The sequence below is a fragment of the Sciurus vulgaris genome, assembly GCF_902686455.1.
Source record: "Sciurus vulgaris genome assembly, chromosome: 7".
In the NCBI taxonomy this organism is placed as follows: Eukaryota; Metazoa; Chordata; class Mammalia; order Rodentia; family Sciuridae; genus Sciurus; species Sciurus vulgaris.
Genome location: NC_136467.1, coordinates 86,413,736 through 86,425,738, shown reverse-complemented (window position 1 = coordinate 86,425,738; position 12,003 = coordinate 86,413,736). Strand labels below are relative to the sequence as shown.

Here is a 12,003-nt window from a genome sequence, read left to right as displayed (position 1 = left end):
TATAGACTAGAATTGAACCAGCTTGCTCTATTCAATGGGCTTTAAGTAGAGCAAGAAGGCTCTGCATTTTGGAATGGATGCAAGCATCTAGCATGATCAGGGTGTGAAATCTGTAAATCTCCTCAACTTCCACATGTAAGATGAGTTGAACTTAGACTTCAGAGAGACAAGGTCCTTTGTATTATTTGGAGCTACCCAGAGAAGTTAATAGTAGCTACAGAAAAATTATTTTTTCTTTTAGAGAAGAAGCTATGGGAATGATTTTTCATCTACGGTATATAAATGAAAAGGACAATCGCTGATGGCTGTGGTGGGATTTAACCCCTTAATGATTTGTAGGAATGCAGGATTAAAAGGATTCCTATTAAGCTGTTTTGGGGTAGAAGCTGCATAGTGCCTCTACTGGAAGCTGGTCATACCCCTGCATTATGTCTTGGCAGTCACTCTTAATTTGTTTTTTCCCCACACTCCAATCTGTCTCCTGGTTTCTAAACTTTAGAATTTTTTTTCTGGATCTGTAAGATATAGCAGGCTTGTTAAGGGAAGGGAGGGAGGAAGGGAGGGGAGGGGAGGAGGGAGGAGAGGAGAGAAGAGAGGAGAGATCTGGATTGAAATGTTGTTTTTGAAAAATGAAATCTCAAGTCATAAATCAACTTGCTCAGATACCTGACGTTGCAATTATTCTGTACTTTTCACTTCATAAGAACAACATTAAACTTCAATATTGGGCTTTGGCAAAAGTAAAACAAAGAGGTGAAATCTGTATATCAAGGCTTTCTATGACTTGTCAAGTATCCAGATGGTCCCAAGTTGCACAGGACATTGTTTTAAACCACAAGAACTGATACCCACCTGATGTTTATTACTCATGACTATCAGATTAGTGGGCTGATTTTTTTTTTTAAATCTCTTGTGGCTAAATGAGAGACTCAGGAAGTTTTGGGGGTGAAGACAACCTACAGATGAATGAGATAAAAGAGATGAGGAGAAAAAAAGGCTAAATAGGTTTCAGCTCTTTCCTTACCTCTCAATCTATAATAAGCTTGAAGACTGGCTAAAATCTGTTTCATGGATTCCTGTGGACAGACATTAACCCCAGTTGGAAAAAATGCTGATCTTTTTGTTCGAAGTTTTGCCAAATGGAATATTCGTCTCATGGTTGACACTTTGTACATTTTTGCAGTACTTTCAGCTGTTTCGATTCTTGGGGCATTGTCTATGTCTTTAGTTTCAGAATGGTATAACCTAATGGAGATATCTGTAAGAGAAAGATTATTTCCTGATGAATATATGCATTTATGTGATATATGTGACGTACATGGACAAATGAATAAAATATGCTAAAAATGATAATTCTTTGGCTTACAAAATACCTACTTTGGTGCACCTGCCAACTATAATATTCCAATGACAGGATATTTTCAGAAATAAGAGAATAGCATAATGAGCCGATCAAGTGTATTTTTTTTTTTTTTTTAAAGTTCTTGCCTTTTGGAACTGCCAAATATTGAAACCATTTCCCACACATCTCTCTGAAAATCATTCCTCACTTAGCACTCAAGACTCCCAAGAGATTCTGCTTTCGATAGACATTATAATTCAAGTGGGGAATGATGGATCATTGTGGTACCCAGAGGTGTACTCTTGGTGAGAAGTGGAGTGGGTCTAAAAACCTAGGAGAAAAAAAAAATACAACAAAATAAGCTGCCTGCCTATTAGTGGCAGCCTAGGATTTCTAAAAGACAGGGCACAGAGGGTGGCAATCAGGTTGAAAGTGAGTTGGGGCAAGGATGAGTCTTAAAGGTGCTTTATAGAGCCAGCTTGCTTTTTTTTTTGTTTTTTGTTTTTTGTTTTTTTTTTTGTTTTTTTTTGAGGGTGGTGGGAGGAAGGGAATGTCAGAGAGAGGATCTGATGGCCAATGTAACTGCCTAAGCTATTTCATAATGCTGGCATAGATGATATATGTCTATTAAGGTTAGAACTAGATTTCATTTTTAACTCTCTGGACGACTCATATTGATAGCTTACATTCCTGAGTACTTTTTTATTTTGAATTTTTCCATACTTTATTTTGTACCATTCTCACAAAGTGCTACTATTTATATCAATATTATTTTTCTCAGTGTATCATGTGGCAGGACACAGAGGCTCACAGGTGGCAGAGCATGTTAACAGGATAGTCAGGTCTCCATTCCTTCTCTTCCACTTCATCTCTTTCCTTTTACTAACTCTACCAATTAAGAAAGAAAGCTTTGGTGGACAGTGGCCATTCAGTTGGCCCCTTGAGACTCCAAGCACCTGGTTTATAGAGATACATATTGCCATTTTACTAGGGAAGGCTCTTTAACACATCTTCTGAAATGTGATACAGAGAAGACAATCAAGCAGAAATCCAAGCAGGTCAGCTGGAAAGCAATTCAAATGTTGTCATAAAGTACAAAAGTTCCTCCTTCATTATGGGGGGTAGAGATTCTTGGTGGGAACATGTATACTCTGTCACTTTGAAGGATCTCAGAGTCTCAGGCAGTGGTAAATTTTTAGGCAGGAATCTCTAGGAAGGAAGGAAGTTTAGAGATTAATTGGCTCTATCAACCACACACTAGACAAATAAATCATAATTCCTGGGTAGAACACAGGCATCAGCAATTTTTGAAGATCCTCAAGTAATTTCAATATGCAGACATGTTTGGCAACCACTGTTTTATGGATCCATAAGGATGCTTCCCGATGCTTCCAGCTGGAGTTAAGATAATCCATCTCACACTGGCTTACCTAGGAAGTTATTATCACACCCAAAGGGAAGCTGCAGGTAGGGAACACCTGGTGAAAATGGAGCTCTGGCTCTGACATTCTGCTTTTCCCTGGGCTCTGCCCCTCATGTGGTGGCCTTATTCACTGGCAGGATTCCACCAAATTCCTCTGGTGATGTCTAACAGCAGCTGGGGCAATACTCTTGCCCTTGTTCATGCTGAAATAACTTTTCTATTAAATGTGTCTGACTTAGGCCATGTGCCTGCACCAAGAATAGTTGCCAAGGGTATGCAGTACTGTTGGTTTGAGCTGAGCAATACAGGGCAGGGGACTGAGATTACCTGTACTGGTTCCTTCTTATTGTGGAAGTGGTGTCAGTTTTTCCCGAGTTGAATTAGTGGCATAGAAAAATGGAAGGTGCCCATTCCACATGGGGTAAAGTGCAAGAAGGGGACTGGGAGCTGGGTCCCAGCTGTTAGCGCCTACTGCAGTCAGTAAATGTGAATTTTTATTTATGTATGTTAATAACCCTCTAAAATACCTTATAGATTACAATAGTGTTGTAATGGTAAAAATTAACTTTTTGTCATTAAATGGAATCCAAGAAATGTGTATCAGATAATTTTAGAACTGTCTGGTTTAACACAGACCACGCTTAGGGAAATTGCTCCCCATTTTCCCTGCCCTTCTTCAATCTTCTCAGGGTGCCAACATGTGAGGACATTTTGCTATTATGCTGATCCTGTTCTCCACTTTGTCACCTCACAATCTTCAGCCCTTTGGTGCAGGTCCTCTTCTTACTTTTTTAATGCTATGCTCTGTAGAACTTCCTGGATAATTTGGCTTGGGCAGAGTATTTACCCTCTGGGGCTCTGGAGACAATGGTCCTGTTCTGGAATTTTCCACAGGTGGATACCTCTGGACCTTAACACTTTACTCATATCCAACCTCAGTCTTGTAGCTCTTATTTGAGTTCAGTTTTTAGATGTCAAACTCCTCTCAGGGAGGGGGTGAGAAGGTCACATATTTTCCCAGGCATTCCCACAAGCTCCCCCATGTCCCCCTTTCCCTGGATGGTCAGCCTTTCCCTATCCTCCATGTTAGCAAGTTCACATAGTTGGTGTTCTATAACAAGGTGAATTAAGGTAACATGTGAATTAATTTGTGTTAGATATCCTGGTTCACAACTGTTATCCTTTCATTCTCAAGTGCATACTTGTTTGGAAAATAAATTATATGGTCACCGAGTTTTAAATATTTCCCTGTTGGAGGAGATCCAAGATGAGAATTCTACAAATGGCTGTCTCTGTCCTCCAGGAAGCACCCTCTTCCATTTCTTAATATCTCCACTTAGATAATTCTTTCTTTTAGCTGAAAATTACATTCCAGTAACTTCTACACATTATTCCTCCTCTATCTGCCCTTTAGTACAGCAAAGACCAAGCTATAGATATGTCCATGAACAGTTGATCATATTTTCCAACTACTATTCTCTGGCATAGGTTAAACATCTTCCATCTTTCTTTGGTTTCTCCTATCACATTAGTGTTAGATCCTCAGCTGATCCTGTCCTCTATTATATAAAGTCAACCACAGGGCATTCCTTGTATTGATATTGTAGGTTGGGCTAGGATCAGAATCTTTCTTCTGTACTCCTATTCAAAGCTATATCACTAGAGAAGAGGTGGGCAAGTTCTTTGAGGTCATGGACTTAGGTAACCCTAAGTCCAAGTCTGTAGGATAGGCCACATTGACAAACTCTACTTAAGCCTTTTTCAAAGATTTCACATAAATAAACGTGCAAGAAGAAAAAAAAAATAAAGAGGAAAAGAGAATGAAGGAAGAAAAGAAGGAAAAGAAAGAATTGAAACATTTATAAAATATAAATAAGAGTTTATATTTATAGGAGTTAATCAAAACACTCTTGGGTAAGGCAATTAGATCAGATTAGATGTTATTCTTCAATGTTACATAAGTGATAATGATCTTGAACTGGACTTTTGTAAAGATTTGTTGAGTGAATTTCCATGAGTTTGGTATTTTTAGCTTGAGTAAGCACTTGGAAAATGTAGATAAAAGTTTAGTAAGGATGAATTGATAGTTGAAAGACCTGCAATAAAAAGGGAGTATCTTTAATAGAAGACTGAAAAATATTTTGGGGCAGAAAGTATTTCTCTAAGATGATGAAAAACTTAAATCTAACCTGAATGATGAATTGGCTGCTATCTACAACTCTCTGGATGAAGTTACAAAAAGAAGAGAAGGGAAAAGAAACATCAGGAGAAAACAAACAAATACACAAACCCTTTCCTAGAGTAAAAGAATATGAGAAAAAATTAAACATTTTATGTATCTGGAAATAATATATGTAATTGTACTATTTGAAACTGTCGATCATACACCAGGAAAACAACACTTAAACCAATAATTTTGGGAAATAGTCATATTATTGAATGAAGATGTTGAAGACAAAATGGAAATTAATCAAATGTTCAGAGCTTCTGAATACAGATGAGGGAAAGCTATAATATTCATGGTGCTTAGTTTCTAAATTTAACTTCATTATGTTCGTCATTTGTGAAAGCGGTCGTAGCAACACAAATCATATAATGTCACTCAACTATTTTAATCATTTTAATAGTATCAATGATACACAGGGCTTTGACTCTGTCACTTACTAACTATATAACTGGGATGTTCTTGACCACAAAGTACATCCTGAGTTCCCACACCTGTAAAATAGGGAATCATTATAACTTCCCTTAAAGAGTTTCTGTGACATTAAAGGAGTTACAACACAGGCAGCCCTTGAACGAGTGCTTTACAAGAACTCCTTTATCTGACAATCCATGCATTCCACTTGCAGCGTTTGCTCATCCAGTGTGACCTTTCATTAATGCTCCTCAGTCCTCAGACATCCCTGCGCTGGTGTCCTGAAGTCTTCTATGCTCTACAATGCAGTGCGCATGTCTGTCTAGGGTTTCATACCAGACGGTCCTTCTTTTCCATTTGCTGGGCTCTTACTTTCCTTTAAGGGTCAGTTGAAGTACTTTCTCTTCTAAGCCTGCTCAGATCCCATGCGCAGATCCATGTGCTTCCTCATGTTCCTCTAGTGTGGCTTATATTGATATGGCATTTCCTGACTCACCCACTTTCTTAAATTCTTACTGTGTTTCAGGCCCACTATGGTATACAGTGGTAAATTAGATGAACATGTGTTATGCAATTGATGTTGTAGTGCACACTTTCTCCTGCTTTGCATAATTTTTAGTATATATATATATATATATATATATATATGAGTTTCCCCCTTCAAACTGCAAATATCTTGAGGATCTGTGTTGTCATCCCAGTCCTCCCTCCCCAATTCACCCCAGTGCCTGTTTAGTATGTATATTGTTTTGTGCTTGACACAAATGCAATATATATTAATTAAGGGAATAAATGAAAAATGCCTGTAGGAATATCAATGGGTTTTTATTATATATGTATGAGTTAGATTTGTTTTAAAAACCATTAGATCATGAAAAATAGCTTCATATGTCTGGCCCACTTACATTATTGTGATTTCCCTTTTAAATTTCTGCCCACTCTCCAGTGTACAATAGTAGAGGCTTAAGACACAGATATATTAAGTAAAGCTTAGTCAAATAATTATTTTGTGAAAGAACATTGAAAGAACAGAAAGATGGTTATTTGTATTAAGTGCATATTAGTAATATCTGCATTACCACTTTTGATACATCTATAAATAGATAAATAATCAAAGAAACCAATTAGAAGTGTGGGTTTCAGTGAGAAAGAACATCAGTCTTACCTAATCCTTGATATGACAACCCCTAATTCATTTGCCCTTCAATGGTTAAATCCAGCCATTTGCCTAGTCCTCATTTGCATCCTTACAGCTGAGCATGGCCACAGAAAAATAAGAATTTGCTTTAAATTTATGATCATAAGTAATCTCATACTACCTTCTGTAGTCTATTCAATGTCCCACTCTCCTGGAGAACTATACACAACTTTTCTCAGATTCCCTGTACCTTCTTGCTTATGCATACTTTTAGTTGATGACTGCTTCACATTTTACTGAGAACAAGATGGGTTAGAAGAGAACTTTATGAACTTCCAGCACAGCATCTGCCCACTGGCTGCATCAGTACTCACATGCTGTGCTTCCCCTCTGTGGCTGATGATTGGTCTGTGCTCCAAGGTAAGCTCCTTCACTTATGCACCCATCCTTTTGCAACTCTCAAGGAAATTCTTCCAGAAATTCTCACGCTTTCTTAAATCATTACTTTTCTTTCCTCTTTGTGCTGGATTAATCTTTTATGTGCTCAAACATGTTATTGCTCTTACTTCTATTAAAAAAGAAACGATTCTCTTGAAACCACATTCTCTCTAGCCACTGACTTATTTTTCAATTTGTACTTATATCAAAACGACTTGAAAGATCTGTTTTTACCTCCTTATCCAGAACAAAGCAAAATTCTACATAAGTGAGAATTTTCCTGATATCACATGCATAGCTAACAACATCCTCCCTTCTCTCTGTTTCTCAATTTTTCCTTCTCTTTGTTATTTCAACATTTGTGATGCGTTCATAGAGCCTTGTGTATTCTATGTGCTAGTGTGACACTTTTCCAGAAGGTGTTGCTATAACTATGAGGTTTGGGGATAGATTAAAAGATCACCAGTGGATGCCTGAAATCTTTGATAGTACCCAATCCCATTTACACTATGCTATTTCTATATGTCCATACACAAATTTATTTTTTATTTTATTTTTTTTTAAATTTTTTTTTATTGTAAACAAATGGGATACATGTTGTTTCTCTGTTTGTACATGGCGTAAAGGCATACCATTTGTGTAATCATAAATTTACATAGAGCAATGTTGTTTGATTCATTCTGTTATTTTTTTCTCTTCCCCCCACCCCTCCCACCCCTCTTTTCCCTCTATACAGTGCTTCCTTCCTCCATACTTGCCCCCCTCCCTAACTCTAACTCTAACCCTACAACTAACCCTTCCCTCCCCCCATTATGTGTCATCATCCACTTATTAGCGATATCATTTGTCCTTTGGCTTTTTGAGATTGGCTTATCTCACTTAGCATGATATTCTCCAATTTCATCCATTTGCCTGCAAATGCCATAATTTTATCATTTTTTACGGCTGAGTAATATTCCATTGTGTATATATACCACAGTTTCTTTATCCACTCATCAATTGAAGGGCATCTAGGTTGGTTCCACAGTCTGGCTATTGTGAATTGAGCAGCTATGAACATTGATGTGGCTGTATCTCTGTAGTATGCTGATTTTAAGTCCTTTGGGTATAGGCCAAGGAGTGGGATAGCTGGGTCAAATGGAGGGTCCATTCCAAGTTTTCTAAGGAATCTCCACACTGCTTTCCAGAGTGGCTGCACTAATTTGCAGCCCCACCAGCAATGTATGAGTGTACCTTTCTCCCCACATCCTCGCCAACACCTGTTGTTGCTTGTGTTCTTGATAATCGCCATTCTAATTGGGGTGACACAAATTTAACACCCACTTATGCACTCTGGCTGTAACTTTTCTAGTTTAACATGTGACAGCAAAACCAGCATGAATTTCTTCACAATTTCATGGACAGAAGATTTGTTTTCACTCTAGATCCTAGCAATTCAACATAGTAGTTTTTCTTTCCTTAATTTGAGAACTTTCACATTTTCACTTAATGAATGCATTTTCATATTTTTTTTTAGCATATCTGAATGGCCAGTCACTTCACTTGCACTTTGAGGTCATCATGAAGTAAAATAATAGTTACTTGAATACATAATATTTATCTTTTTACACACCTAATTATTTTCCATCTGCCAGGTCTTTCATGAGAACTGCTGAACTCAAGAGGAACACATATTTACCATGCTAAATCTGAACCCTTCCTTAAATAATCTATTTTGATACAAAAATCACCACCCCATCAACAAATGTCAATATCCAAACACATAGAAGTAATCCCTAGAGTTGTATTTTACAACACATTCTGTTTCAATATACTGCAGTCTTCCCTTACCCATGAATTTGCTTTCAAGTAACATTTATCTTCCTTCCTTCCTTCCTTCCTTCCTTCCTTCCTTCCTTCCTTCCTTCCTTCCTTCCTTCCTTTCTTTTTTCTTTTTTCTTTTCCTTTCCATTTTTTCCTTTCCCTCCCCCACCTCTCTCTCTCTCTTTCTTTCTTTCTTTCTTTCTTTCTTTCTTTCTTTCTTTCTTTCTTTCTTTCTTTCTTTCTTTCTTTCTCTTTCTTCTTTCTTTTCTTTAGCCACTCTATCCTGGAGCTCACCCAGATTTTGTAAAGCAGTGTAGCTATGACAAATTTGGAAAATTACAAATATATACAAAGGAGAATTAATTCAAACACTGAATGTAAGCATTACTCTATCCTAAGAAAAAGTCAAAACTGGTCAAGGATGGGAGTGGCAGTTCTGAAATCCTGCACTTTTGACCCTTCATTAATTGTTTAAGAATTAGGACTGGATTTTACAAATATGCCTAGAGTCCACACTATTTTCCTCCAGAGTCACTGAAGAGTTTATATTTTCCTTCCTATATACAATTGGCCTCCAGTAATAGGAAGATGACGAAGATCTAGTTCAGACTCAACTTTTCCCATCACCTGATCCCTTTCTTGGTTATGTATTCAAGCTGATAATTGACACATCATTTGCCAACCTGTTTGGACCACTCCTCACTACTAGAGGAATAGTTCTTATCTTTCTGTATAGGCTTATGACATAGGCTTATTGTACACTTTAGTGACAACAGCAGAAAGAGGAGAATGGAGCTTTCACAGCAGCCTTACTAAGAAAGCAACAACCATTGATATAAGCACTTAGCAAACCCATTATGACTTCCTGGGGGAAAAAGCCTCAGTGTCTTAATGAATGAAGTAATGGGAGTAAAGACAAAACTTACTGGAATTTCTACAGAACAAAAATCTCAGTTTGAAGAATAGAACTCCGCAGAGACAACAGGGATAACATTTCAGGACCAAAACAGTGACTGGAAGTTTTCAGAAAAAATAATTTAATCTTGCATAAACTTTTCTGATCTTACTAAAAAGAAGGAAGGGTTGTGGCCTTTATGCAAATAGTCCACTCATGTGTGATCCCTTATATCCTGGTACTCCCCCTACATTAGTAGATTCTCAATTATGCACCTGAATTTTTTTTCCAGAGAGCAAAGGCAATTAAATATACATTATGCTTAACATACTTGAAAATGTATCAACAAATTATGCAGAATTGTTGAACGCCTTGTTCAATGCTATTTCAGAAAATTATATGAACTTTAAGCACTCTGTTTTCCGGATGATGAAGTAGAGAACATAGAGGTTTCTCCAACTTGCTTTTCCACCTGTTTTCCTACATCCAATTCCTCACAAACTCACACAATGCCAACCCTAGTCTGTGGCCTGAGAATCAAAATATGTTGGAATAAATTATACAAAATGGGATAATAGAAATTAAGAAAACTTCCAGTTATTTCCTTGAATGAATTATAAAGTAAATAAACATTCACAACAGCACAGAGGAGTGGCTACATCATTTCCCTCTCTGAAGCCTCTGAAAATTCTATGCCATTTCAGCCTTTCTTACCTTCAAAACTGGCATTTGTTCAATAATGGCACTCCTTACAGAGGATGCAAATCAGTATTCCCTTCTCTCAAAGAATTAGAAGAGTTGCATTATCTTTGTCTTCACTGCAAAAATCAGGCTTAGCCATTAACTTGTTTTGTCAGAAAGAAATGGGTTAGAATGACAACCCATTACAAGAAATAAAAGGTTGCTAACTCAAATTTTCTAGGTTATACGTGTACATTTGTATTAAGCTTCTCTTTCACCCCATTGCACTTAAAAAAAGAAGAAGAACCAAATCTGAAGGTGAGATGCTGAGAAATTTGCTGAGGTACATATCTACGTTTATTGAGGAAACATGCAGCTTCCTAAGTGGGCAATAACAAAAATGAAGACAAAGGGAAAGGTAGAAAAAAAAAGGAGGTTTCTTTTTTGTGCCTCGAGTGGGTGACCCTTTGAACAGGTGGAACTGCCAGCAATTCAGGTATGGTAAATGTCAGGAAGTAAAGTGGCAGCAGTGTTGCAGGGCTGTGTCGTTAACTGTCCTCAAAACAGAAGTGTGTGCGAATTCCTTGTCCTCTCAGTAAGGACAAAGGGCAGGGCATATTGATAAGGCATGTTCTGAATGCTGACTTGTCTCTCTGTGAGTTAAAGAAGGAGAGAAACACATTGGAGGTACTTGTTATGGGGTGATAGAAAGTAGAGTAGCACATGGCTGCCTTCATTTAAGATCACTTGACCAGACGGCTATTGGCTGAGGTCTGCCACCACATCCAGCTGCCAGCTTTGGAGGTGGCTGCACCTGCTTCAGTTGCAGAACCTCTGGTCATGGGGATGCCTTTGCCTCTTAATAAGGGCACACATAACTTCTGGTTTGTGCCGTAAGTGGTGAGAAACTATAGGATCAATATGTTGTTTACTCATAGAGCCCTAAATTTACTTTAAAAATTTAGCAAGAAGTGTAACATGTAAGGGACCATAAAATTTTTTTCCATGTGAATATGTAACTCAATAAAATCCTCCTCACATTTGAGCCAGTCTTGAAAATAGGGAGGTAGGATATTTTCATAAATGGTGATTAATTATAAAATGTATTGCTTTGAAAAGGGGTAAATGGAGTTGGATGAATGTTGAGGTAGAGATAAAGTGAACAGGATAAGAAACTGAGATGGGAGCAATTGTGGCAAGTTCTTACATGGCAAAGCTGAGATCTCATACCCAGACTGCCTGGTCTGTAGGAGGCGACTGGGTGAAGCAAGTGCTTTCTCCAGCAGCTGGTCTTTGGTATCCTTCAAATCATCTGGACATCTGAGAGATGGAAGATCAGCCCTATTAGGCCACTTCTAATCATCTCATTTTTACATTAACTTAAATCTTTTTCATTACGTCTACTTCCCAATTCTTAACCCATCCCATGTATTTTTTGGTAACATCGCCATAGATTTTGGCATGTGGAATTGAAATAAGTGTACTGGCCACTGGTAAGAGAACTGAATGGAATTCTATAAATAAATCTGAGATGTGGGGATGATGAGTTACAATGTTCCTTACAGATGTATGAAACAAAGTACTTTTCAGAGCACTTTTATAGTGACATAAAGATTGGAAACCAACGGTTTATGCCAAAAAGTTA

General features: G+C 37.6%; 1 protein-coding gene across 1 annotated transcript in view; it reads right to left on the bottom strand.

Annotated features, from left to right (window-relative positions):
- IMPG1 (interphotoreceptor matrix proteoglycan 1) overlaps positions 1-12,003 on the bottom strand; it is a 155,773-nt gene that overhangs the window by 131,837 nt on the left and 11,933 nt on the right. The window contains exon 2 of the mRNA XM_079147372.1: positions 1,025-1,258. Within this exon, the coding sequence (XP_079003498.1) occupies positions 1,025-1,258 (234 nt within the window). The remainder of the gene's footprint in view (positions 1-1,024; positions 1,259-12,003) is intronic.